This window comes from Ahaetulla prasina, chromosome 16, assembly GCF_028640845.1.
Source record: "Ahaetulla prasina isolate Xishuangbanna chromosome 16, ASM2864084v1, whole genome shotgun sequence".
In the NCBI taxonomy this organism is placed as follows: Eukaryota; Metazoa; Chordata; class Lepidosauria; order Squamata; family Colubridae; genus Ahaetulla; species Ahaetulla prasina.
Genome location: NC_080554.1, coordinates 227459 through 253225, shown reverse-complemented (window position 1 = coordinate 253225; position 25767 = coordinate 227459). Strand labels below are relative to the sequence as shown.

The 25767-nt window shown below is 48.9% G+C and overlaps 4 protein-coding genes across 11 annotated transcripts in view; 1 reads left to right on the top strand and 3 right to left on the bottom strand.

The window, feature by feature from the left end:
- Positions 1 to 1015: 1015 nt before the first annotated feature.
- Positions 1016 to 10247, bottom strand: LOC131185988 (uncharacterized). The gene is made up of 12 exons (XM_058159125.1): positions 10164 to 10247; positions 8416 to 8576; positions 8113 to 8170; positions 7671 to 7818; positions 7284 to 7346; positions 6921 to 6992; positions 3555 to 3608; positions 2951 to 3001; positions 2654 to 2707; positions 2123 to 2176; positions 1691 to 1729; positions 1016 to 1152 (listed from the first exon to the last, which is right to left on the bottom strand). The coding sequence occupies exons 2-12, from the start codon at positions 8569 to 8571 to the stop codon at positions 1119 to 1121; spliced, it is 783 nt and encodes a 260-aa protein (XP_058015108.1). The 5' UTR covers positions 8572 to 8576; positions 10164 to 10247; the 3' UTR covers positions 1016 to 1118.
- An 817-nt stretch (positions 10248 to 11064) lies between these two features.
- TPRN (taperin) lies at positions 11065 to 17884 on the bottom strand. 2 transcript variants are annotated; one of them, XM_058158993.1, is made up of 4 exons: positions 15866 to 17873; positions 13260 to 13431; positions 12772 to 12890; positions 11065 to 12461 (listed from the first exon to the last, which is right to left on the bottom strand). In XM_058158993.1, exons 1-4 carry the CDS (start codon positions 17786 to 17788, stop codon positions 12399 to 12401), a joined length of 2277 nt encoding a protein of 758 aa, XP_058014976.1. In that variant the 5' UTR covers positions 17789 to 17873; the 3' UTR covers positions 11065 to 12398. The 2 variants fall into 2 exon arrangements, with proteins under 2 accessions (XP_058014976.1, XP_058014977.1); XM_058158994.1 differs by lacking the exons at positions 11065 to 12461; positions 12772 to 12890 and adding an exon at positions 12899 to 13137 and having other exon boundaries at positions 15866 to 17884.
- Positions 17885 to 20605: 2721 nt separating this feature from the next.
- TMEM203 (transmembrane protein 203) lies at positions 20606 to 21302 on the bottom strand. The gene has a single exon (XM_058159005.1). It carries the CDS (start codon positions 21247 to 21249, stop codon positions 20836 to 20838), a length of 414 nt encoding a protein of 137 aa, XP_058014988.1. The 5' UTR covers positions 21250 to 21302; the 3' UTR covers positions 20606 to 20835.
- A 90-nt stretch (positions 21303 to 21392) lies between these two features.
- Positions 21393 to 25767, top strand: part of NDOR1 (NADPH dependent diflavin oxidoreductase 1) — a 55673-nt gene continuing 51298 nt past the window's right edge. For 3 of the 7 annotated variants that reach the window (XM_058158949.1, XM_058158948.1, XM_058158947.1), the window contains exons 1-8: positions 21397 to 21561; positions 22513 to 22647; positions 23069 to 23146; positions 23411 to 23508; positions 24308 to 24406; positions 24729 to 24830; positions 25061 to 25270; positions 25619 to 25740. In XM_058158949.1, coding sequence (XP_058014932.1) covers positions 22513 to 22647; positions 23069 to 23146; positions 23411 to 23508; positions 24308 to 24406; positions 24729 to 24830; positions 25061 to 25270; positions 25619 to 25740 — 844 coding nt within the window. In that variant the 5' untranslated portion in view covers positions 21397 to 21561. Of the gene's footprint in view, positions 21562 to 22512; positions 22648 to 23068; positions 23147 to 23410; positions 23509 to 24307; positions 24407 to 24728; positions 24831 to 25060; positions 25271 to 25618; positions 25741 to 25767 lie in introns of all 7 variants that reach the window. The other 4 variants (XM_058158945.1, XM_058158943.1, XM_058158942.1 and 1 more) reach the window with 4 other exon arrangements.

The window sequence follows — 25767 nt, the reverse complement described above, 5'->3', positions numbered from 1 at the left end:
AGCAAGTCCTAGGCTTGCCAGCCCACCTCTCCAGCCCCATGCCCCCCTTCCCAGGTTCCCCAACTGCATTCCCTTGCCAAGAAAATGATGAAGATGCCAGCTGAGCAGAGGCCAAAGCCTGAGCCAGGCAGAATCAGCAGGAGACTGCCAGTGACCAGCTGCCCTCTATTCCTTTCAGGATTGATCAGTTATGTACCATAGTTCAGTTTCCAACTGAAAGGATTTATTGACACGCATCAGTCTAGTCGTTGCTCTTTCCTTCTGTCAAAGAAGTTGCTTGTACTATTTTGCTATGGCGAGGAATCATTTGTTAGGAATTCATTCTATTGGAGAATTGTATCTTTTTCTATCTGGTTTCTCACTTCGGTAATTTGCTTCAGAGCTAGGTACGTCCTTGGAGACAGTTCCCAGGAACATCCTGTTCCATGGATAAGGGGGGCTGCCTAGGAGCACAAACACACAAGGACGAAGGATACTCTGTAAGATAGCAAAGCATGGGCAGAAATGGGCCTGAACAAAGAAGGCTTTAAAAATCACATTGGTGATGAACCTTTGCCTCTGACTGGATGAACTTTGTTTTTAGTGGCGTAAAATAATACTCTGAGCCACTCTTGCAGGGTGTGGCTATTCCTTACATGCATTTTGTCTGTATGTTTTGGATATAGTTTTGTCACCCAGACTTTTTACTTTGGCCGAATAAAAAGCTGTTATTTTTTTGCAAGTCTCGAATCTCACTCCCTTTGGCATCTCAGTGGCTCAGGGAAACTTCTGGGACCTTACACAGCTCAATAAAGCTTCATTTTCTGTCCTGCAATGCACTATATTTTGAGAACATGTTACTTTTTAATCCTCACATTAAAATTGCACTAACTTTAAAAGGATAAGAATTTTTCTTTGGAGGGATGCAAAATGCAACATTTTAGAACACGCCAAGCCAAGCTTCTCACAAGAAACAGGTTCTGTGGCACATGCAGCAAAACCAACGAACTAAGAGGAATGAAAGCATGGTTTAATAGGAAGGGGGTCCCCATGGTCCCCGCCAGAGGAGCCACTTTGCAGCCCAGGGACTCCAAGGAAAAGTTCATACAGCACATCAGCACATCTTCGGGGTGAGTCTTCTATTCCACTTCTTCATAAATGTGATTGTCGCGTCTGTTAAATAATGAGATGGAGAAAGAAAAGCCAGTATGATATGGTGCCTGTTTTTTCACACTCCAGGACATATTTCACACAAAACAAGATATGTGGCTGGACAGATTGATTTTGCACATTAAGGGACCAGAACAGCATAAAATACTTTCAGCAAAGGTTTGCACCAATATTGTGACAGTTTCTATCTTCAGTTCCGCTTATAATGGTTCCAAACAAAAAATTTGCATGCTGGATTGACATTTCCTTCAAGCTGTCCAACTATACCATCAAGTTCCCTTTCCTAACTAGTTCTACCCAGTTCAGATCCCATTAATGCAGCGGTGAAGCTTAAGTGCATAGCTTTTTCCTCGTCTTTGACTTTTAAAGACATGATGGTTTGTACAAGTCTACCCTCTTCCTCCCAATGCCCTGTCTCCTGAAACCTGAGTTTCCCTCTTACCATTTTGGGTCAAGGAGAACATATTTGGAGAAACATTTCCACACAAAACAGCTTATCCAGTCTGCCCATCTCCCACAGTCCCAGGAAATGCTAACTCACCCTTGAGGTGTCATCCCAATCTCTGGGGAGCCTCCCGTTCTAGGAAGGAAAGAATGGTAAAGAGCATCGTATTAGGGAAGGTGCTAAATAACCGGAACTTCTGTTGGAAGGATCTGGGATAGGAAAGCTGAGAGCTTTCTTCTCCTCCCCTTGGGCAGCAAGGGAGGCAGCTCAGCAGCTGTAAAGAGGCTGGGGGTGACCAGGGGACCAGCTCTTTCTTCTGATCAGAGTAACCAAAACTCTAGCTGCTCTTTGATCACTGGCTAGAGGTTCACAGAGATGACATTCAGGCACAAAGCCCCTTTTCTGTTTGTCCTCAGTTGACATGTCCATGCTACAATTCCCCTGGGCATTAATTACTAGTCCCTTCTAGGCCTTTGCTGGACGAAGGGCTCAAAAGAGGGAACACTTCTTTCATCCCACAAAACTTACACAGCTGTAGGCTCTGACTCTTCCACATTCACGTACTTTTTTCCTGAGGAAGGGCTGAAATACAGATGGATCCTGCTGGATGAGAGCAGTCAACCAGGCATCCAGGTGTCGGTAGTAGCTAAGGGGCCTTCAGGAAGTCCAGACTATAACTTTCTCACTTCTGTTCCTCCTTCCCAGCCCACCAACAAACCTACTGATGGGCTGCTACTGGACATGGAGGCTCTAAGCTGTTGTAGCTAATGCTGCAAAGTCCAGACCCAAACAGGCTCCCCAGGAGCAGAGCACACGGGAAGTTTACCAAGTAGCTCACAGTTACAAGTGTACATACAGGAAAGCTTTTCTTAAGGGGTCAGGCACATTGATAGAAAATGAAACATTGAACATTTTTCAGTAAAAATTTCCAGTTTCTTCTACGCGAGGTCAGCTCATGTGATCCCTTGTTAAAGGAGGTCCTAAACAGGACAAGCAACGCCTTAGCTGTGGCTTTTTATCGGAGAATTTAAAACTTCATCCCAGATCCCTCACACTCACCTTGAAAAGGATTGCACCTTTTCGGGAATTATGTACTCCCTTTCCATGGGGGTCCTGGAAGCAGAAGGAAATGATTGCAGCAGCCAAGGAGAGAGGGGGACGAACCACGAGGGCTGGGGCTCGGATCTCTGCTCCAGGGCTGGGCTACCTACAGAGGCATCTGCCAAAAGGATCCTAAGCCCAGACGAGGACTCTGCTCCAGGCTTTTAAAGAGCAAATACATTCTGCATAGGGAAAGTGCACCCCCCCCCGCCCCCCCCGCCCCGTTTTCCCAGTCCCCCACTTCTTGCTACTGACTTGGGTGGCGATGACGCACTCAAGCTGTGGTAGTGGTGATTCTGATGGGTTCTGAAGTGAAAAAAACACAACGAATGGCTGTTGGGCTGTGGAGCTGGGCCTCCACATGACAACCGCTGCTTCTGGGTTAGCAGAGAAGGCATCCTCATGATCATTTGTTAACTCTTAACTTTGAGCGCCATCCCTTTACAAGGAAGTGGAGGAAGTTGAGGCTGGAGGAAATGGCTGCTGGGTGAAAAGAGCTTGGCCTGAGCCAGAAAGCATCATCCACCCCCAACCTCCTCGCTTGGTTTTTAATGGTGCTCTGCTTCTCAGCAGTGGCCCCAGGGCACATTGAGAGGGCCTCCTTCGGTTCTGAAGGGGGCCCAAGGGTTTTTCCACACTAGTGCCCCACAAGATCCCCAAATACTGTCAGAGAGCACAACTTTGCCCCCAAGCAGGCCCTTGTCTCTATATTTTCTCCTCTTAAAACAGCATTTCTACCACTTGCCTGGAGTCGCCTAAACAAAATATAAAAGCAGCTCTGAAAGAGTTGCCAAAGAGATGCTTGTTTTCCAGGGCATCCCGTCCCTCTGGCCCTTCCCGTCTTCTCTCCCTGACCCACCTGGGACCAGGATTCAGCTCATTGACACTCAGGTAGGCGTCCTCTGTGGTATGCCTGAGGGGGACAAGAATGGGCTTCAGTGCTCCAGCAGAGAGAAGGGCCATCTCCTTCCACCTCCTCCTTAACCCACCCTTGAATTAAGCACCCAAATCCCACATGGGGAGCAATCGAGAGCTCCGGCTGTTTTCTGAACCAGCTAAATACATTTCTCCTGATCTAAAGCCATGCACCCAAAATTAATGGTGCTAATGAAGACCCTTTCACACCTCCTTGGTTTCTGCAAAATATTCTCCCCCCAGTAGCTTTAAAGCGATCACTTGAGCCTGCCCGGGGGCCAAACTCCCTAGGCTCCAAATCCACACTGAAATAGTTACTCATTCTGGGAACTATAGGCCAATCTCACTTTTAAATAATGATTATAAGATTTTTGTTAAAATAATAGCTAATAGATTAATGTTGATTTTGCAGCGAAGAATTCATAATGATCAATCTGGATTTATAAAAGGGAGACAGATGAGGAATAATGTTAGGCAGATTGTTAATTTACTGGAGTATTTAGAAAAGAAAAATTTTATTCCAGCAGCATTTATCTTTCTCGATGCAGAGAAAGCTTTTGATCGATTGCATTGGGATTTTTTATTTAAATTAATAGAAAAGATGCAATTTGGAGATGGTTTTACAAGAATAATTAGGGCAATTTATGGAGAGCAAACAGCACAGATTATAATCAATGGTAGCTTAACAGAACCTTTTAAGATTGCGAAAGGAACAAGACAGGGATGTCCTTTATCACCATTATTGTTTATTTTAACTCTAGAACCATTATTGGATAAAATACGAGAAGTAAAGGAGATAGAGGGAATTAGAGTTAGGCAACATGAATATAAACTAAGAGCTTTTGCAGATGACCTGGTGATTACTTTAACAAACCCTATAAATTCTAGTAAATCTTTGTTGGAAATAATTGATCAATATGGGAAGGTTTCAGGGTTTAAGGTAAATCAGAAAAAGACAAAAGTGATAATAATAATAATAATAATAATAATAATAATAATAATAATAATAATAATAATAATAATAATAATAATAATAATATTTTAATTAAGTCTCCCGAAGGACTCAGGGCGGTGAACAGGCAGATAAAATATAAATACACACAATAATTAAAAACATCCCTTAAAAAACTAATTTAAATGCCCAAAATGTTAAAAAATGTACTCCCCCGTAAAATCACAAAATTTTAAAAACCCATCCAATAAAAATAAAAATCAGGCTAGTCCAGCCATACGAAATAAATAAGTTTTAAGTTCGCGGCGAAAGGTCCTAAGGTCAGGTAATTGTCGAAGTCCGAGGGGAAGTTCGTTCCACAGGGTCGGAGCTCCCACAGAGAAGGCCCTCCCCCTGGGGGCCGCCAGTTGACACTGCTTGGCTGACGGCACCCTGAGGAGTCCCTCCCTGTGGGAGCGTACCGGATGATGGGAGATAGAAGCCGGCAGTAGACGGTCCCGTAGATAGCCCGGTCCTAAGCCATAAAAAATATGGCCACACAACAGAAAGAAAAACTAGAGGAAATAACAGGATTTGAAATTGTAAAGAAGGTTAAATACTTATATTACATCGTCAAATGTGAAATTGTATAAGAATAACTATGAGGTTTTATGGCAAAAAGTTCAGAAGGAGTTGATTGTTTGGAAAAAATTGCAATTATCTTTGCTGGGGAGAATTGCTGCTATTAAAATGAATGTTTTACCTAGATTTTTATTCCTCTTTCAGATGATACCAATAATTAAGAAAGATAAGAATCTTGAGGAATGGCAGAAGGGAATTAACAAATTTATATGGGAAGGTAAAAAAGCTAGGGTTAAAATGAAAATAATTCAAGATTCTCGGGAAAGGGGAGGTTTAAAAATGCCCAATTTTAAATTATACTATGAAGCAGCTGCTCTCTCTGCAATAAGTGATTGGTTTAATTTAACGGAGGAAAGAATTTTGAATATAGAAGGTTATGACTTGCTATATGGATGGCATGCATATTTAATTTATGACAAAAAAGTGGATAAGGCCTTTAAAAATCATGTGCTAAGAACTGCTCTTCTGTGTTTGGAAAAATACTCTTATAAACTAAATTATAAGGTTCCTATATGGGCAAGTCCTAGACATACAATAGAGAATATAAATATAGAACAGAATCAGGAAATGATTACATATAAAGATCTTTTGTATACTGAAAGAGGTAATTTGCAATTAAAATCTCTGCACGTATTAAAGAGGAAGGAAAAATTATACTTGGTTTCAATATGAGCAACTACGTGCTAGATGGAAGGAAGATCAGAAAATTGGTATAGAGCAGAACGAGGGAAATTTGGTAAAGCAAATTAGAAATCAGTCTCAGGAGCATATAAAGAGATTGTATAATGTGTTACTTGAAATAGATTCTGAAAGGGACTTGGTAAAGGACTGTATGATAAAGTGGGCACAAAATTTTCAGGAGCCAATATTATTGGAAACTTGGGAAAAAATTTGGGTTAGAAATGTTAAATTCATGAGCACAGAATTTGAGGGAAAATTTTTATAAAATGTTTTATAGATGGCATTTAGATCCTAAAAAATTATCGTGTATGTATCCAGATATGCAAGCAAAATGTTGGAGATGTAATTGTGATGACGCTACATATTTTCACATTTGGTGGACTTGTAAGGATAGAAAGGCCTTTTGGATAAAAATTTGGTGGATCTTACAAAATGTTTTGAAAAAGAAGATAAAGTTCCTGCCGCAATTTTTTTTGTTGGGAATTATTATGGATTGTACAGTAATTGAGACTAAATTGATTTTAAATCTAATAACAGCAGCAAGATTACTAATAGGACAATACTGGAAGAAAAAAGAAGTACCTACAATAGAAGAATGGATATTGAAGGTTGCCAGTTTGGCTGAGATGGCGAAGATATCAGCCTTTTTGAAAGACAATACGCAAGAAAGATACTTAAAGGAATGGAAAAAATGGATTGACTATATTCAACGTAGATATCAGACTAAGAGTTATCAGACTGTTTTTGAATGATTATGATGTATTATTTTGATTGTTTTGGGGAAGTTAGGAATTGATGATTGTAGGGTATAATTAAGTTGGGATGAAATTTTTTTAGCATATGTTTGTTTTATTTTTAACTATACCTTGTGTTCGTTCCGGGAAGTCGGGGGGGGGGAGGGGGGTTGTGAAGGGAGGGGGAGGGGGGGAAGGGGGAAAAAATTTTGTAAAACTTTTTGAATAAAAAAAAAAATAGTTACTCATTGTGTCTGGGCTACAAAGGAAGAGCCTCTTAAAACCAGGCTCTTCTGAAGCCAATACCAGAGTTGTTACTCACGGGGTGGCTGGACGGAGGCGATCAGAGCCATGTGGCTTCATGTTCATGTACGTATGCTCTGGGCGAGGAGGTCTGCAAGTGGAGGGCAAGAATGCAAGGGGCCTGCATCCATCTTTGGCACCACTTTCCCTCCCTCCCTCCCTCCCTCCGTTGCTGAGGCCTGGGGGAGAAAGAAGCCGCATGGCACCTGAAGCAGCAGACCAAGCTTTAGGCAAGGACCACTTTTCTGGCTGGCCAACCAGTTTTCTTCATGATGTTGAAGTCTTTAGATGAGAGCCCACTTGTAACTTCTGACGCTTCAGTTGCTCAACCTGGACAATCCAGATCTCGGGAGCGCCCCCCCCCCCGGTCTGATTCACTTACGGGATAGGAGGAAGAGGCCTTCTGGAAGAAGGATAACCAGTTTTCCCTTCCTTCCCTGTTTTCCTTGAGACAGAGAAAAGACACAAAAACGCTGGGGAGTGAGACGGAGGCACTGAGCAATCCTGGGCCGCGACATCAATCCTCCAGCCTGCCGAGTTTGCTTCACCATCCCCATCTGGGAAGCCATGGATCCTCAGGCAGAGCCAGAAGGAGGGCAAAGGGCAGGGTGTCCTTGCAATGGCTTGCAATGACCGCAGAGCCCCAGGAAGAACTGGCTGGTTCCGGCCCCTAGGAGGACTGTGCAGGAGGTCAGGAGTGGCAGCAGGATGGAGACCCGACAGCCACAAGAGAAGAGGCCAGGCCTTCCCTCCGGCCTGCAAGACTCACCTTTGCTTATCCACCATCCGCAGGATGCAGACCGCCACCACCAGAAGGACAGAAGTGGAAAAGAAGCCCAAGAAGGCCAAGGCGGCCACAATCACTGCCAGGGTCCCTTTGGCCAGCACTTCAGGACAGCTGCCCTCAGCTCTGCCCACTGAAGGCACGTGAAGAGAAGTACAATCAGGGCCAGGAGGGGCACCCTTCCCCCCCAACCCTTCCGTTGATGGGTGCCCTCTCTGTAATTGGGGGCACCAGGCAGCAAGAGACAGAAACTGTTCTTGGAGGCCGTTTCCTGCTCTCCCAGCAAGTTCTCCTCTTGGTTCTCAGTGGAGCAAAGCCACTCTTACTCCTGCTCCTCCAAACGTAGGAGCAAAGCCACACCAAATTCCCCGGACCATGGGGAGGAAAGGGGTGCAAAAGTCCTCCCTCCCCAAACCACAGCCCTTACTGGGGATGGAGATTTGCCGGTGGCCACCTTCCACGTGATCTCCAGCCTCTTCGGGATACTGTTGGGATAATACTGGGTTACAGATTCATACCAGGCCACCCACTGAGGCAGGGTTTGCATTTTAGATCTCTTCTTCCAGGTCTTGTCCTTCCAACCCTCCTGCCAATGCTGTCACCTCCACAGCACAGGGATTGTTACTTGCCCAGTGCCTAAGCACTGAGATTCAAAGGGGGCAGCCGCCGTAGCCCCCCAAACTGGGTTGCCATAGCGGACATTTCGCAGGGAGTGCTCCAAGAGGCTGACCTTCCTCACGGCTCTTCGAAGAATCCGCTCACGGAATCCTTCTCCTTTGTCCTCCTCCTCCTCCTTCCAGGCATCTTCCAGAGAGGCAACTATTTTCTTTTTGTGTTTTGGGTGGACTTTGGCTGGATGATCTCTTGAGGCCTCTACCCTGCTCATTCCCACTGCAAATCAACGGAAGAATAATTCTGAATGTAAAAATGGATGTGGGAGATTTGGCCTGTGTTCTTCCTTAACACACACACCAAATCTTTGTGTGTTTGTCTCCCCCTCCAATTGTGGCCTGCTTACAGATATCTCCAATGTTGATGCGTATCAGGGTTACAAGCACACCCAGATTTAAAGCCCAAATACTTTGCAGCATGTCTGACCCCAGGCTTTCTTCCCAGTCCCAAATCCGAGTGGGAGGATTAGTCCCATTCCTCACATGAAGCCAAGGAAAGGATGCTTATGATGAACAGGCAGGCCAGTTGCATCCTGGAGCTCTGAGCCCAACCTCTCGCCATCTCCCAGGAGCCCTGGAAACACACCAGGCCTCCAGCTAGGCAGGAAATCCAAGGGAGTCTCTGTGACCTCACAAGGTCCCAGAACGCTGGGCAGCCAATGGGCAGTCCCAGTGGGCCTCTCTCCAGCCCAGCAGCAGCAGTCCCTCCTCCCCTCCTCCCAAGGAAGCCTCAGAAAGCTGCCTCAGTCTCCGCTCCTTTTTGTCTTTTTTCCATCTTGTCCTCCTCCATCAACTGCCTCCGAGAGCTCTCCATCTCCCCAGCGTCCGATGCCTTCCGGCCTTCCTGCCAGCCCAGCTCGGCTGCCATTTGGGGACTTAAAGGAGGCTTTGCTGATACTCGTGTCTACGAACAACAGAAGCCCTCCTGCCCAAGATAACTTTTCCTTCCCACATCTTGGTTCCTGGGATTCCCCAGAGAGGGGGAGGGGGAGACCAAGGCCCTTGGCAAAGGGAACTCCCCAGTGTCAGTTTTTTTTTCCTTTTAGCTTCCTGACTGCCAAATATGTTAGCCTGGGAAATTGGGAGGGTTTTTTTTGTTGGAGGGGTAGAAGAATAGCCGTAAAAACATTTTTGATCTGGGAGACAAGGATATTTGCCTGCACCTGGGTGGGAGTGACTGGGGATTGTCTCCAGTTGAGCCTGAAGTGTGGATTGGACCATGTGATGAACTTGTGGCATGCAGCAGGATTGTGAACTTTCAACTGGGTGGGGGAAACCTGGAAGCTTTCAGATCCAGGTTTTCCCAGATGTGCCAACATGACATCTCTAATAAAGTGGAACTTTGAGGAGCTCATTGCCTTGGAGTTTTATTTCGTTGGGGGTGTTTTGGGGAACCCTGAGACAGAGCTTCCTCCCTTTCCCCAGCTCTCCGGTATCCTGTCAATGAAGAGGCTGTACTCATTGGCAAGAAGCATGTGATAAGCACACCATAGGTGGGCAAGGAAGGCCCTTTAGAAGAGAGAGAGAGAGAGAGAAAACCGTCCAGCCAACCACCACAGTCATGCCTCTCCCGAGATCCTGCAGAGCGGCTGGAGGGAAATGTTGACAAGGAACCAAGCTGCAAGAGGGAGCAAGCGAGCCAGCCGTCTGCAGCCACTCCTTTAGCAGACCTAGGCCACGCAAGTAGGGCTCCAGGTGGCGGCACAGCAGCGCAAATGCCTCTAGCAGGCACCGCTGCAAGCACGGTGGCTCCCTTCCGACCCGGCCCCGGAACTCAGGTGCCAGCCCACAGCTCCCACTCCAGCACCTCCAGTACAAACGCCTCCAGGTCCGGCAGCATCTCTAGGCTCTCCAGCACCGCCACCCGCAGCTCATCCTCCGACACCGGGGCCTTCAAACCCGGACTCCAACCCAGCTCATTGACCAGCAGCAGGGTGGTGGTTGGTTATGGCGTGCCATGCCTCCAAGCGGCTCATCGGGCGGGCGGGCGGGCGGGCTGGCGACCGGCCAACCATTGGAGGAGGTGACAGCAGAAGGCGCAGGCCGGGAAGCCAGCCGGGCGGAGAGTGCGGCGGCAGCTATGACAATGACCCAGGAAGGCATGGCGTTACAGAGCTACAACGAGCTGCTTAAATGTAAACCGGGCGGGGCAGGGCAGTGAGGGGGGGAAGCGGCAGGAGGGGCCATTCCCAGGAGGCCCTGATCTGCAGCACCCTCCCTCCCTCCCTCCGCAGGCACCGAGGAGCTGTGCGCCAAGAGGGGTGAGCTGAGCCGGCAGGTCCAGCAGGAGGAGGAGGAGAAAGGCGAGGTGCAGGGCGACCTGTGAGAGGCTCCTGCAATGCTGGGAGAGCGAAGGGATAGAGAGAGGAGGTGGATGCTGTGGCTGCAGCCGCCCTGGCAGCACAGAAAGGTAAATAGAAACAGCCAAGAAGGCTCTGTAGGCATCCTCCCTGCCCGGTGTTTGCTCTGCATAGAAGCAGGCTGGGCCTGGGCTTAACGACATCTGAAGCCCAATTATTTTTGCCTAGCGAATAGAGATTTGTCTCCCCCATCCTCCAACCTTCTATGCTTTCACAGCTCCCCAAAATGGCCAGTTACTATAGGAATCTGAAGGTTAAAGTTGGTGAGATGGGTTCATGTTGCAATTCTGCACACACGGATATAGCAGTTGCACAAATTAGCCAAATAAATCACCCACAATAATCATGAAGAAATTACTTGTGTGGTTTAATGAACCTGGGAAGCCCAAAGTGACACCATTCAAAGGCAGAAAAGGAACATGTACAGCAGTTTCATTTCTCCAGCTAGATCCAGTGGAGTGTAAGATCAAAGCCCCAGTTTCCTCCATTAATAAACAATTAAGTGCAAAATATACAAGAGTCAATTAACTTGTTTTGATTTAAGATACTAAACAGAAAGAAGACACACACCGACTCTCCGGGAGGTTTAAGACTTGGTCCTTTCACAGGCGGCTACGTGTGGCTGAGCCCCGTACATAAACACGCAACAACATTCTGCTCTTGCCTGGAGTGTTACTGAAATGCTAATGACAGTGTTTTACTCTGGTTTCCAGAACCTGAATGCAGTGCTAGCCAATTAATCAGAATAATCCTCCTTCAGATGATCGGATCAGCTGCTTTCTGGAAAATAGGACAGCAAAAGGTTATCGGTGTGCTTTGGAGAGGAAGGATCAGAGAGCCAGGAGTCTCCATCCCTTCTCCCAAGATTCAGACTTGAGCTGAGTCAGTGCTGAAAAACTGGGCTCTAAGAGCTGAGCAGGGGAAGAGCCCCCAGCAGTGAAGCAGCACTTAGTGGCACTGCAAGTGAAGGATTGGCTGCCTGACCTAGAGTTTCATTCAAACAGGAAACGTTACCAACGTTTTGGATCTGGCAAGGAAAATGTGTGAGGCTCAAAAAAGACTATTAAGGATCACAAATTGCCAACTTTCTAAAGGATTCCAGTTGCCACAGGAGGCATCTAAGAGACCGCTGCACGGCTGAGCTTCTGCATGATTTGGTCACAGAAATACAAGTATCAGATTAGGACGCATATTTGCCACTAGCCCTTTTTCTTTGAAGTAACAGAGTCCACTGGTACAGTTAAGTTTGTTAAAGGCAACAGTATTTGTCATTATTTGCCCAGCTGAAAAACTCAATGGCCGCTTCTAAGTGTTCGGAGCATGATTTCCCCACAGTGAGTTCCGAGACAATATTTTCCAGTAGGTTAGTTTGCTTGTTTGTTGGGCACCAGCTCATCACTGAGCCTTCTTGCGCACATCTGGCTGGAGGGAGCAGCTCAGGCTCAACAGCAGTCTGAGTATTTGGCGGCCTGTTCAGCATCTGGCCACCTCAGGTGTTTTTTTTTTCTCAGAACAGGAAGGCTGCAGGTAAAAAAACCCAAGCTACTGAAACAAGAGGTGCATTTGAACGTGAGGCCCTGAGGAGGGAAGAGAAGTTTGGCTTCGCGTGCCACCTTTGTCTCTCCAGGTACCTTGGTGCGTCAAAGGTGCCAAGAATATCTTTCTTCAGTGGCGCTCAGGACTCAGAAGTAGAGGGCAGGTTCGCTGCTGAAGTCAGACAGGTGGCTCTTTTCAGAAGGGGTGAGCTGGGAGGAGACAAAAGATAGCTGCCATGCTGCTTTTTTTCCAGAGAAGAGAAACGCAACAAAGCAGAGCACGGTGCCCCATTTACTAGAGAGGGCAGCCGTTCAAAACTGGAATGACGCTGATGCTAAGTCTTACCTGTAGCACCAGCTTTCTTCTGAACTGCTGCAAGCACAGAACTTTGCCTGCTACCTCTGCTTTATTGCAGACAAGTTTAGTGTGTTCGTACATTAAGAAGCTACTACCCACTGATCCCCCCACCCACCCCAAGGTTGCAGGCAAAAAGCCAAAACTCGCCTGCCCAAGTCTTACCATGACCTGCTGGTCCGCCTCCTGTGGAAGGGCTCCGATGCTTGAAGGCAGCTTCTGGTGCTGGTGGTCCTGCCACTTGTTGAAGCCTAGGGAGTGCCTTGGAGTGTAACCTGCCAAACCTAGCAAAAAGGATGAGCGCCCAGAGTCAGTAGAAGCATAAGGGGAAGACTAAGATGGGATGGCGTGAGCAGAGATCTCAGAGGAATCCCTGAGGCTGGAAAGTCATTATCCTCTGCAAAATCTCTACTGGACATCAACAAGGCCGTAGAAGTTTAACGTTTCAATTTCCTGAATTGTTTTTCTTTCCTTCTATCTTACTGGGGATGCTGCAGTTTTAACTGCAGGTGCTTAACATCCACTCCAATCCTGAATGTGGAAAGAATCAGATAATAGTGTCATTGCCTCACCCAACTCCCATTCCAAAGGTGACATCATGATTGGGGATCTGCCATAGCTTCAACCCAAAAGGTTTTGAAATAGAGGCTTACCTGAGTTGACTGGGTTTGAGTTGACACTACTGTTTGGATGAGGAGTGAGAAAGGCAGGCTTCCCATGTACTTCTGTGGCGTATTCTCCTTCCTCCTCCTCCTCCACTAAGGAGCTCTCAGATGGATATTCAAACATGGTTTGCAAGCTGGTCTCATTGAAAGATATTTTCATCTGAAGGAACAGTAAGAAGCTGCTTTGCAATTGTACCTCAAGTTTCAGTTAGGTAAATTTCTAATTTCTTCCAGCTAGAATCCTTCAGTACTTTTATTTGATTCCTATAGCCACCTATTTCAACAGATGACAATCAGGTGAAGCTTCACTTTGCAGTGGGAATCAACAAGCAGACAGAGGCACTTTTGAATGCTTCAGGAAGTTTCCCAAGAGGATACAGCAGATTCATAGGCCACCTTGCCCTATTTATTGATATCCCAGCTTTATTATTTTTACAACTTACTTAAAGCAGTGAGCCTATTCAACACGTTATCTTCCTCCTCCTATTTTCCCCACAATAACCCTGTGAGGTGGGTTGAGCTGGGCCAACCAAATGTTTTTCATGCCTAAGGCGGGACTCAAAACTCAGGGTTTCCTGCTTTCTAGCCTGGTGCCTTAACTACTAGGGCCAAACTGTACATATAACTTTTGCTCCATTTTAGAACCTCACATCATCTTCACTGTCACTACTAAGAGCCTTGTTTAAAGCAGCTACTTTAAAAATAAAGTAACTATGTTCCAAACAAAAGCAATCTTGTTAAAAATAAACATCAACAGAGAAGCTAAGACTACAATGCTCACTTGTGCCCATTTAACCTTTTAATCCAATTTCAAGTACTGAAAAGAAAAAAAGGAAAAGTCTAGTCCTCCAGCTATGGAAAATACATGACAAACTACAGTCTGAGGTCCTTGTGGCCAATGTAAATATTGATTAAAACTGAACAGCAAGCAAGTTAAAACTGTTTTGACTGTGGCCAACTTCTATTCCACCAAGTTTTACTTTAAAGTGCCTTGCACCAGGGTGGCCTGGAGATTAAGATGGTTGACCAGGAGCCCAAGCACATCCTCAGTTTGGGAAGACTCTGGACGGCCCCTCTCTTTCACCTTCACCTCATTCACAGAGCTCCTGCAAAGAACTACAATGGCTACTTGAACTCCAGGAAGAAGGGCAAGAGAAGGGCAATCTTAATCACCAAGAACTAACTGCAGTTCTTTGAAACTAGTCCTTCTAGAATGAAGTTGGCAGGCTATTTTCTGGCCAACAGGTATCCTGTGGACATAAAGTAATTTCCAAGAATGTTTTATTCTGACAGGAACAGCATCAGGCGATATTCAGCAGCTCTTCTTCCAGCAGGATCCTCTTTTCAACGCTGCTGGGTTTTATTTGTTGACAGCAACCTGAGCTCCCAGGCCAAGAGCCAGGAACTGACAAGAGCCTTGCAGGAGCTGAACAGAAGCAGCACAAAGGCTGGGTGGGGGGGAATTTCCCTCTGGTGAGCAGGACAGGGGGAAGCCCTTCCATACAGCTGAAAAGGGAGGGGGAGCGCAATAGGCAACCAGTTGAAGGACAAAGAAAAATTGGCACTAGTCCTTAAAAAGGTGGCACTAGGGGAAAAAAAATCTCTGTACCCAAAAAAAAGACTTTGCCAGCTAAGAAACAGTACAGCAATGTCTCAAAGGAAACTTGAGCTGCAAGGCAATGTATAAATAATTACCATCTCTTCTCCTCCTCCAGCCTGACCCTTGATATTGCACAATAATTTGATCACTTTTACCTCACTTTCCCACCCTGCGTCTGCCACACCTTGTTAAAGGAATCTGTACCAATGGTAAGCCAACTGCATGAATCAAAAGGAAACAGGCTCTGCTTGGTTGGCCATGAATGGCTTTGAAAAGTGACCCCAGCCTAGCACTGGCCTGGGTTTCTGGTTAAAGAGTCCTAAAGCAATTGGCCAGCATCTCCCATCAGTTTCTAAGCACTTGTGATCTTGCAAAACAGATGAGTGTGAAAAGATAGGAAACCACATGTGCCCTGTAGTAATGGCAGATCTCTTTAATGTGTCATCTTGAGTCTTGAATGATGTCCCCTATCCTGATCTGAATGTTTAGACTATAACTCTTTCTCCAAAAGAAAGTTTTATCCTCCAATAAAAGCACAGTTCACTTTAAAAAAAAAAGCTTTCTAAACATAAACAATGCTTCTTTGGATAGGATCCACCACTACTAAATCACAGCACGGTAGCGAAGCACCCCAGGACAAGGAGGGTCCCTTTCTAATAATCCACAATGGATGGATGAAATCAAGCATACAAAACCTTTCCAAGTCCTTGTTTGCTATTTCACAGCTAGCTCTGCACCCGCATTAAAGTCTGGCCTATTTATACCATGAGCTACTCAGAGGGAACAGTGGCACATTATGCTCCCTGAGCTCCTGCAGGCAGCTTAATCCACCTAAGGCCCCCTAAAGAACTTGAGAGATTGAGAGGCCCTACAGTAGTTGCACAACCGTGGCCCAGCTCTCTTGGGTCGAGTCCTGCTCACCTCCACACTCTGCAAAAATTCAGTAGAAGTGTAACCGAAATATGAGTGGTCAGCACAGGTGTCAACTGGTTACCTTTTTGCGCCGAATGCCCGATTTGCTCATGCAGGACTTATTGAGAGAAAGGTAGCCGCCAATCACTTCAATCTCACTGACGGTGGGGTAGCGTTTTTTGACACGACCCGATTCCTGCAGGGGGGCTCCCATCTGGGCTTCCCTTTGGCTTTTGTCCTCTTTCTCCTCCTCCTGCAGCCAGGCTCTGCTGAAGGGCTCCAGGCCGGCTGTGGGAGGCTTCCTTTTGGGCACTACGGTGAAGGTGCGAGTAACGGAGCCAGCGGAAAGGGGCCTGCAAGTGGGCAAAGCAGGGTCTTCAGTCTCCAGAGCCAAGGCACCTTCTCGAGGCACCTGGAAACCCTCCAGTCTGGGGCTCAAGACTTTCAAGGGCGGCATGGCTGCTACCAAGTCCTCATCTATGTAAGTCACGGGCACCAGAGGCTTGACCGACTTCTCCTCAGGGGCAGCGGGAAGGGCCTCTGCAGGCTGAGGAAGGTCAGGGGGCGCCTCTTTCCGATGGGGCACAAAGAGGAAGGAGTTGCGGGAATTGAGCCGCAGGCTGGCCAAGGCGCGCGCCTGGAGGTCGTGAGCAGGGATGGTGGCAAGATTGGGCTTCAGGGCTGGGCGGATCTCAAAGGAGCAGCTGGAGCTGAAGAGCGGGCTGGGCCACGGTGGACTGTCTGAGGCTCGGCCGGCCGGCATGGCACTGGATGGTGGGGGCGGCTGTGGCGAGGTCTCAAGGGCAGCAACAGCCTTGGACTTTGGCTTTCCCGCCTCAGCTGGTGGCAGAGACGAAGGCGCTGGGCTCCGGGAGGATGGCACGGCTTTGGAGATGGCTGCCATGCCGCACTGGCCGGGACTGCTGGGAGGAGGCGGAGTGCCCTCCTCTACTGTCGCACGCCCGTTATTGAGCGCAGAGGCAGCCGCGATGTCGGGGCGGTGTCCCCTCGGATTCACCACAAAGGAGTTGGAGCCGATCTTCTGCAAGAAAACACCACCGCCGCCGCCCTGAGCACCGGGCGGGCGGGTGGAAGGTGGGCTGGGCGGCGGAGGCACCTTCAGGACAGGGCCGTCGCCGCCCCGCCCTTTCCCTTGCCCCGGCCGGTCGAACTTCTGCAGCAGCCGGCTGACCAGACCGGCATCGGGGCCAGTGGAGAGCGGCGGCGGTCCGGGCTCATAGACGACGACTTGGGCCGCGCGGATCTCGGCGACAGGAGGGCCGCGGCGGGCGAGCAGATCCCGCAGGGGGCTCTGACGGCCGGGGGCGCTGCCTTGCGCGGGCTGCGCCGGGTCGCTGGACTCGATGATGAGGATGTTGCCTGCGCGGATGGTGCGGATGCCGGGCATGGCTCCGTAGAGCTGCAGCAGCTGCGCCAGGGCCGGGGACTCGGCGGGCGGCGACGGGGTGGAAGCCGGCCCCGGGAACTCGCAGGAGCCCCCCCCCCGCCGCCGCCGCCGCTCGCTCTCCAGGCGCATGAAGGGGTTCCCCCGCAGCGGGCCCAGGCTCTCGGCCACCACCGTCCCCGCCTCGCGCCCGTCGGAGCCCTGGCCGGGTCGCGGAGCGGAGCCCCAGCCGGGCTCCAGGCCCATGCCGGCCGCCAGCTTGGCCCGCTTCCGCTCCAGAAGGGCCAGCTTCCAGGCCGGCGCCTCGGCGGCCGCCGCCGCCGCCGCCCCCCCCCCCACGCCGCTCAGGGCGAGCAGCCACCCCCCCACCTGGCCGACCGGCCGCGCCGCGGTCGCCGCCTCCAGCGACTTCCGGGGCCCGCCGGCGATAGCACCGCCCACCGGCCGCGGAGGAGACGCCCCGGCGGAGCGGCCGCGCCGATTGGCTGTCGTGGAGGAGTCCCGCCTCTGCGCACGAAAGACGGCCCCGATTAGCCTGTCGCTATTCTTGGGGGGGGGGTGTCGCTGAATTTTAGCGTAAAGCCGCAGCCGGCAGCCCATTCATTGGACGGGAGGCGGGACGGCGCCGCCCAGCCGATTGCGGAAGTCTCCCATTGGTGTTTTTCGTTAGGTAAGGGGAACGGTCGTTGCTGGGGGCTTGGGAACGGTGCTCTTTGGGCGGAAGCCGCTTCGGGCGCGGCAGGCTCAGCGCTTAGCGGGAACGTCCCGCAGCTTAAGGGCAACGCCCCGTTACGTCAAAGGATCCACTCGTCCCTTCCGGCTCTCCGCTGGGCAAGAAGCCCCGCCCACCACGCGCAAGCTAGGTCTATTATAGGGCGGGAGTCGTGTCTTTTGGAGAAACTCGTCAACTATTGGTCGGGAGCCTTCCTCCCGCTGGGGGTTCTGGGAATTGGAGTCAAGGCAAGAGTGGGTTACCAGGGTAGCTTTTTCGCCTCCGGAATCTCCTTAGCGGCCCTTCTGAGGGCGATAGGGTAGATAGAGCTAGTTGGGCAGAACTTCCCGCCGTCCGTGTCACAGCCTGAGGACGGGGCCCCCTTCAGAGGCGTTTGCCGATTCCTTCCTTCGCTGGGCTGTCTCTGCTTGGCCAAGTGTGATTGGCCACACAAGGAATTTGTCTTGGTGCATATGCTCCCAGTGTACATAAAAGAAAAGATACGTTCATCAGGAATTCTAAGGTACAACACTTAATGATAGTCACAGGGTACAAATAAGCAATTGAATCATATTAGGAAACAGTCAATATAAATCATACGGATACCAGCAACAAAGTTACGGTCATACAGTCATAAGTGGAAGGAGATGGGTGATGGGAATGAGATTAATAGTAGTGCAGATTTAGTAACAAGTTTGACAAGTGTTGAGGGAATTATTTGTTTAGCAGTGATGGCGTTCGGGGGGGAAAAACTGTTCCTGTGTCTAGTCCTTCTGGTGTGCAATGCTCTATAGCATCGTTTTGAGGGTAGGAGTTGAAACAGTTTATGTTCAGGATGTGAGGGGTCTGTAAATATTTTTACAGCCCTCTTTGTGATTCGTGCAGTATACAAGTCCTCAATGGAAGACAGGTTGGTAGCCATTGTTTTTTCTGCAGTTCTAATGATCCTCTGAAGTCTGTGTGTGTCTTGTTGGGTTGCAGAACCAAACCAGACAGTTATAGAGGTGCAGATGACAGACTCAATCATTCCTCTGTAGAACTGGAACAGCAGCTCCTTGGGCAATTTGAGCTTTCTGAGTTGGCACAGAAAGAACATTCTTTGTTGTGCTTTTTTGATAACGTTTTTGATGTTAGCTGTCCATTTTAGATCTTGCGATGTGGTAAAACCTAGAAATCTGAAGGTCTCTACTATTAATACAGTGTTGTCTAGTATTGTGAGAGGTGGTAGTATGGAAGGGTTTCTCCTAAAGTCCACCACCATTTCTATGATTTTGAGTGTGTTCAGTTCCAGATTGTTTCGGTCTTACCACGAGGCTAGTCGTTCAATCTCCCGTCTGTATGTGGATTCATCATTGTCTCAAATGAGACCGATCACTATTGTGTGATCTACGAACTTCAGTAGTGGATGGATCGTTGGAGATACAGTCATTGGTATACAGAGAGAAGTGGGGAGAGCACACAGCCTTGGGGACCCCTGTGCTAATTGTACAGGTATCTGATGTGATTCTGTTTAGCTTCACCTGCTGCTTCCTGTTTGTTAGGAAGCTTGTGATCCACTTACAAGTCAGTTCAGGTACCTGTAGCTGGTTTAGGTTAGTTAGAAGAGTGTCTGGAATGATGGTATTGAATGCTGAACTAAAGTCTACAAAGAGGACCCTTGCATAGATTCAAGATGTTGTACAATGTAGTGCAGAGAAGCTGAAAACGTAACACATCCAAAGCTGCCATATGAGTATAAGACTGCAATAGGTTTGCCTGCAAGACTAGTCCGACCAATTAAAATATGATTACTTTGCTTTTAGGATGAGTGTGTTGGGAATCCAGGCAATTGGGTTAATTAAATATACTATGCTCCAGTGGGCCAAGAGTCAACAATTGTCCAAACGCAACAAACACCAGAAGCCTCTGGTGGCTCAACAGACTAATGTAGTCTGTTATTAACACAGCTGCTTGCAATTACTGCAAGTTCAAGTCCCACCAGGCCCAAGGTTGACTCAGCCTTCTATCCTTTATAAGGTAGGTAAAATGAGGATCCAGATTGTTGGGGGCAATAAAAGTTGACTTTGTATATAATATACAAATGGATGAGACTATTGCTTAACACAATGTAAGCCGCCCTGAGTCTTTGGAGAAGGGCGGGATATAAATTCAACAACAACAACAACAACAAAAAACTACACCCAGAAGCAAACTATCCATGTTGTATAACTCTATTAAGGCTGCCATACTTATTATTCATCTATTTTATTCACATTTTTTCTACTGGCACTCTTCCAGCAATCCAGATCATGGCATTTAGTAGCTAAATCTCTCTGTGCTGCCCACATGAGCCAAATCAAAATCCTTAATCCTGAAATTGCTTGTTTCAAGCACCTGACGATGTGCAACTCTAGAAAGGTTGCTGGACTACAACCCAGCCAACAAGCACTTACTTCATTTTGAGCTATATACTTGTAATTTAATGCCATCGGTTTCATTGGAGTTCGCACTCTCTCTTGCAGGGCAAGGAGCCCTGCTCACTTTGATTGTGTGCAGTTAGCAATTAACTTGGAAGTTTACCGTTGCAAAAGGAATTACCGGTATGTATAAAAGTACCTGCCATTTTTCCAACATTGCTGCCAGCTATTTTTCAAAATACCTTCAGCTTTGCTTTCAACATTTAAAAACCAAATCTCAGTGTTTGGAAGAAAAGCAAGAGGCTTACATACTGGCTCTACATTTTTTATTTTAATTGGAACTCGCCCAGATCTTCTGGCCTTCAGAAATCAGAGTCCAATGGCTGCCATACCCCCCCGAGCACAAGAAGTGTTACCCGTGAGGGCAGGAAGAGGACTTGCGGTCCTGGCATGAGCTTTCAGTCTGCGGTGTCAGGAAGCAGCCGCAGCCGGTCAGAGTGTTTTCCAGGAGAGTCCCGGTCATGCTGCTGCTGCTGCTGCTAATTAACTCGGCAGGCGCGGATCATAAGGAGCTGAAGCAGGATGAAGACAGGCGACATGATGAGTCCGTACCAGAGCGGCTCGTGGCTCTGCTCGCCCAGCTTCTGGCACAGCAGCATCTCGAAGACGAACTTGAGGCTGAGCAGCGTCAGGATCCAGAAGAGACGCAGCACGGCCAGCCGCTTCTCGCCGTCCTGGAAGAGCCGCACCGACACGATGGCCGTGAAGTAGGTGCTCAGCCCGTCGGCGGCGAAGAGCGGCGCGAAGACGCCCCACCAGCTGAGCCCGGCCGCCGCGCCGTCCGCCTTCAGCGCCAGCAGCCCCGACGTCGCCAGCAGCGCCACGGCCTGCAGCAGCAGCTCGAACGGCGCGAAGCCCAGCCACTGCACCAGCTCCCGCAGCGAGAACAGCATCCCCGCCGCAGGCTCCGCGGACGGGCGCTTCCGGCGCGCTCCGGTGACGAAAGCGGGCGCGGGCCAGTGGGCGGGCACGCGGGCTTGGCGCCAGTGGGAGGAGTGTCGCCGGGCGGCCGGGAACAGCGGCGCTTTCCTTCCCCCTCCCTCCCTCCCTCCCCCCCCCCGCCGCGAACTTGCGCTCTCCGGCCTCAGCGCCGCCGGAAGCGGGAGGGGCCCGAAAGTAGCCCGGGCACTCCAGGGGAGCCTCCTTTCTATCCCCCGCTCGCTGGTTTCGGCGCAACTGAAGGGAAGAGTTAGCAGCCCTTTAAGGTCAGGCTGGTCCCTCCGTTTGGCCCCCGGGCCGGGAGGGTCGCCCGAGGGGGGCCGAGGGCTCTTCTGGGGCAGGCGGAGGGTTGCTGCTTGTATAGAAGCGGCTCTCCGGGCGAGGAGAGGGACAGGAAAACGCCGGTCACACTGCACAGGGCTTAAAATGCAAATGTGAACGCGCGCACGCACACACACACACACACACTGTGCACACAGAGTGAACACATACACACACCGTGAACACACACACACACACACACACACACACCCATCCACACACACATACTGCGAACACACACCGTGAACACACACACACACACATACGAGACAGCTGCAGTTCGGATATCATGAATCCAGAGGGCAGTTTTCATATAACCTTCAGGCTCCAGTGTGGAGTTGCTAGACGTAAGACTGGCGTCCATTAACATGAGGGTTCCTAAGGTCGTCCTCCTATGCGCTCTTCAAATGCGCCAAGACACTGCTAAGTGGTTGTTTTATTATGTATAAGGGACGCCGGCTCTTATTTTATTCTACAAATGCTTCTATGCCACTTCAGTTATATCACTGGCTGGTTTACGGCACAATGTGTATGTCATACGTGTACGATAAATCCGTTTGGTGCCTCAGGAATTTGGCAGGACAAATCTTTTGTCTAAAATAGGCCATTTTTAGCCTTGGGACCTCACTTGTTGGTCCCTTTGTAATTGTTTAATCTAGGTAAGCCTAGATTCCCAGTGGTTCTTTTGCCTCCTGTTTCCACCAGGTTCAGGAGGCAAAAACTGAACGATTCGCTGTAAATAAGTACAGCTTGGCTGAAGTCCATAGAGAATTCACCTTTATTTTCCCCGTTTCCACGGACAACTGCCTCTTGTTCGTTCTGTTGTGGTATTCTTAAACTGGGAAAGTTGTGCCTTCGCCCTAATGACTGGTTGTCTTCGTCCTGCTCCCCTTCAGATGGCAGCACGGAAGATGCTTGTGCTTTATGGCAGCCAGACAGGAACTGCCCAAGATAATGCCGAGAGGGTTGGTCGAGAAGCCAGGCGACGCCATTTCCACTGTAAGGTTGAGGCCCTGGACAACTACCAGGTGGTGAGTAGCAGCTAAGGGACTTAACAGTGATTTCGGCTACATAGCTATAGAAAACCATTCCGCCTTAGCTTACGAAGTGGCCTAGGCTCAGCTTTCAGACCTGTGGACCTCGGTCCCATACCCATGCACCCTCAGAAGGTGGACAGAAGGGAGAGCTTCCAGCCAGAGGAGGTCAGGCGGGCCCTTCCTGGTTTTTCTGGAATTGGGCAGGAGCAGTTTTTCACATTTATTGATTTAATTAATTTCAGTAGCCGCCCATCTCAACAAGTGGTGCTTTTGCCATTTTAGCCGCCCCAAATATAATTTGTTGATGGAAAGATGGGTCAGCAATGAAATAGATGTTCCTGGAAGAAAAGAAGCTTGATGGCCTTTGTTAGGAACTCATTGTGACCCCTCTCTGTGTTGCATGGCTTCTTGGAAGGCAAACCTGATTCATGAGCCGCTGGTGGTATTTGTTTGTGCAACCACAGGACAAGGAGACCCTCCCGATAATATGAAGGTCAGTTCAGAAACCCTCCCCTTGTTCCTGGGGTTGGTGGGGAGGGTGCAGGGTGGCCAGACAACCATGAACTAGGAAGCCTCTGAACCAGAGTCTGTGTGGCTGGGAATGCTGACCTGGCTAACTTGCCAGTCGGGAGGGGTGATGCTGCCATTCAGTCTTGGTTCCCCCTCTAGTGGGGCTAGAGCCAAATTCCCTGCAGTGAGCAGGATAAGGTTCCTTTGGGGAAAAGCTTCCAAATAATGTCTTCCTTTAATTTTCCAGAATTTCTGGAAGTTTCTATTCCGGAAGAACTTGCCTCCCACTTCCCTGTGCCAGATGGACTATGCTGTTCTGGGACTTGGGGATTCCTCATATCCCAAGTAAGAGCCACTTCTCTCTCAGGGAAATTAATAGGCCAACTCGCGGCAGTCGGAGTTCTTTGACACGCTGACGTTCCAGCTTTCTGAGCTGCTGCTGCTGACTAGGCTTTGGGGCTCTGGGGCTTTGTCAAAAAAAAATGTGGGGCAGAATTAGCTAACCGGGATCTAAATTTTGTTAGCTATAGGTAGCAATTGAATTGCACAAAAATAGGTGACTGAAATGCTACATGAGTGAGACGTTTTCCTTTTTTGTTTGTTTTTGAATAAAAGCATTCACCGTATTCTGGAAAAGATTTGGAGACCACTTTTTCTCCAGCAACGTTTTTCTCCCCCCTCCCTTTTTTTTAAAAAAAATGTCCTAGCGTGACAGTGACTTTCATCCATTAAATGGTGGTGCCTTTAAACTTCCCTGTGGTGCTTATCACTACAAACACTGTTTGCTGATCAGAGGCCACGTCCAGCTGTGCCAATAAGTTGTTCAGGATGCCGGTCAATGGATTCCTCCCGTCTTCCCCCCACCCCCACCCCACATACACACACATTTCACCACCCTGTTCATTATAGCATTCTGCTTTTTCCTATAGGATTACGTTGTTTCTCATGCCAAATGTGATGAGAGGTGGAGGCTTTTAACAAGGTTATTGTCCACAGTGAGGTGTTCTGTCAAGCAAGATCCAAAAGACCCTTCCTGCTCTGTAGCTCATTTCTCCCTTCTGCTTCTGTGGGAATGGAGGTTCTGGAAGTTTCCCCCCTGATTCCTCAGTTGCTGCTCAGTGTGTTCTTCTGTTTCCTGGTCCAGGTTCAACTTCATTGCCAAAAAACTGCACAGGCGGCTTCTTCAGCTTGGGGGCAGCCCCCTTGTGCCCGCTGCACTGGGTGATGACCAGCATGACTTGGGGTAAGAGGAATATGGTGGCTTTTGGGGGAACTTTTTAAAACCACAGGGTTTTTCTCTTAGCCCCCCCCCCTCCCTTTCTCGTTCTTCTGCTCCTTGTCAAAAGCTTCAGATCCCACGGCCTGTTTCATAGAGAAAGCTGCCTCCTGCCCAGTCGCATGGCTCATTGTGTGTGGTGACCATCGGGGCCTCTTTCCCTCCAACCCCCAGCTGGAGATGCCACTGAGAGAATGTGGGTGCTTTACAAGCTCAGGGTTGCTGTATTGAACCCTAATAACCAAACACAAAAATAGTTCTGTTCTGAAACTCGTTCATTTCTTTTTAGACCGGATGCTGTCATTGACCCCTGGCTTTTGAGTTTATGGGAAAAGATCTTAGCTCTGTGGCCTCTTCCATCTGGCCTCCATGTGATTAGCCCCGATATCCTGTAAGTACCACAACAAGGAAAGGTGATGCAGAATGTGGGTTACCTTCGTGTGTGTATTGATTAAAATAAAGTAGAAACTGTTTTCCTTTTTAAAACAAGCAAATAGAACTGGGTTGCCTGCAAGGTAAAGGGAGGAAAGGGATGGGTTTTCCACAGCTACTCAGCAATCTTCCTGCCTTCCCCACATGCTGAGGAAAGAGAATTTATCATCCCAATTCTGACTTCTGCAGATTACCACCCAAGTACACCTTTCAGTTCCTGGACGAGGCCTCTAGTGACCTCCGCAAAGCAGTGCTGCAACCGGAGGATGCATTGGGCGATGTTCCATCCGACAGGAATCCTTTCTGTGCCCAGATGGTTTCCAATCAGAGGGTGACATCAGAATCTCATTTCCAAGATGTCCGTCTTATTGAATTTGATATCACTGGCTCTGCAATTGAGTGAGTTTCCTTGGTTCGTTTGGCTGCTCTCTCCTGGGTCTTCAAACGGAGCGTGCTGAGAAAGGGTTAGAAGATGTACTTGTGTGGTTAGACGAAGAAGGGAGGGTCCATTATTCCGTGCCCAGGTTAGTCCCTGCCAGCATCACGGGCAAGTGACAAGCAAGGGAACATCCCCCCGCCCAGCCCAGCCTCGTTAGAATTGCCATGACTGAGCAGGTCACAGGCGCAGCTTCCTGGGTCCCTTAACAAACTTTCCAAGGGCAGCTCTGCTTAAGAGAAAGCAGGAAACCTGAAAGTCTCCGAAACTGATCCCCAGCGAGGATCTTAGGTCTTGCCTCTTCCTGGCAGATACGCTGCAGGTGATGTTGTGATGATCCAGCCACACAATGGTCCTGAGGAAGTGCGCCTTTTCTGTGATCTCCTGCGCCTGGACCCAGATGCCTCCTTCACCTTGAGGCCCACAGAGGCAGGTATAAAGAGTTTCCCTCTGCAGTCTC

Coding starts and splice junctions, on each gene's coding strand:
- LOC131185988 (XM_058159125.1), bottom strand. CDS start 8,571: ATGAGCAGGGTAGAGGCCTCAAGAGATCATCCAGCCAAAGTCCACCCA. Junction 8,171..8,415: donor TTCGAAGAGCCGTGAGGAAG/GTCAGCCTCTTG, acceptor TTATCCCAACAG/TATCCCGAAGAGGCTGGAGA. Junction 3,002..3,554: donor GAGCTGAATCCTGGTCCCAG/GTGGGTCAGGGA, acceptor TTTTCACTTCAG/AACCCATCAGAATCACCACT.
- TPRN (XM_058158993.1), bottom strand. CDS start 17,788: ATGGGCTGCCGGCTGCGGCTTTACGCTAAAATTCAGCGACACCCCCCC. Junction 13,432..15,865: donor CGGGCATTCGGCGCAAAAAG/GTAACCAGTTGA, acceptor CTGTTCCTTCAG/ATGAAAATATCTTTCAATGA. Junction 12,891..13,259: donor CTCAAACCCAGTCAACTCAG/GTAAGCCTCTAT, acceptor CCTTTTTGCTAG/GTTTGGCAGGTTACACTCCA.
- TMEM203 (XM_058159005.1), bottom strand. CDS start 21,249: ATGCTGTTCTCGCTGCGGGAGCTGGTGCAGTGGCTGGGCTTCGCGCCG.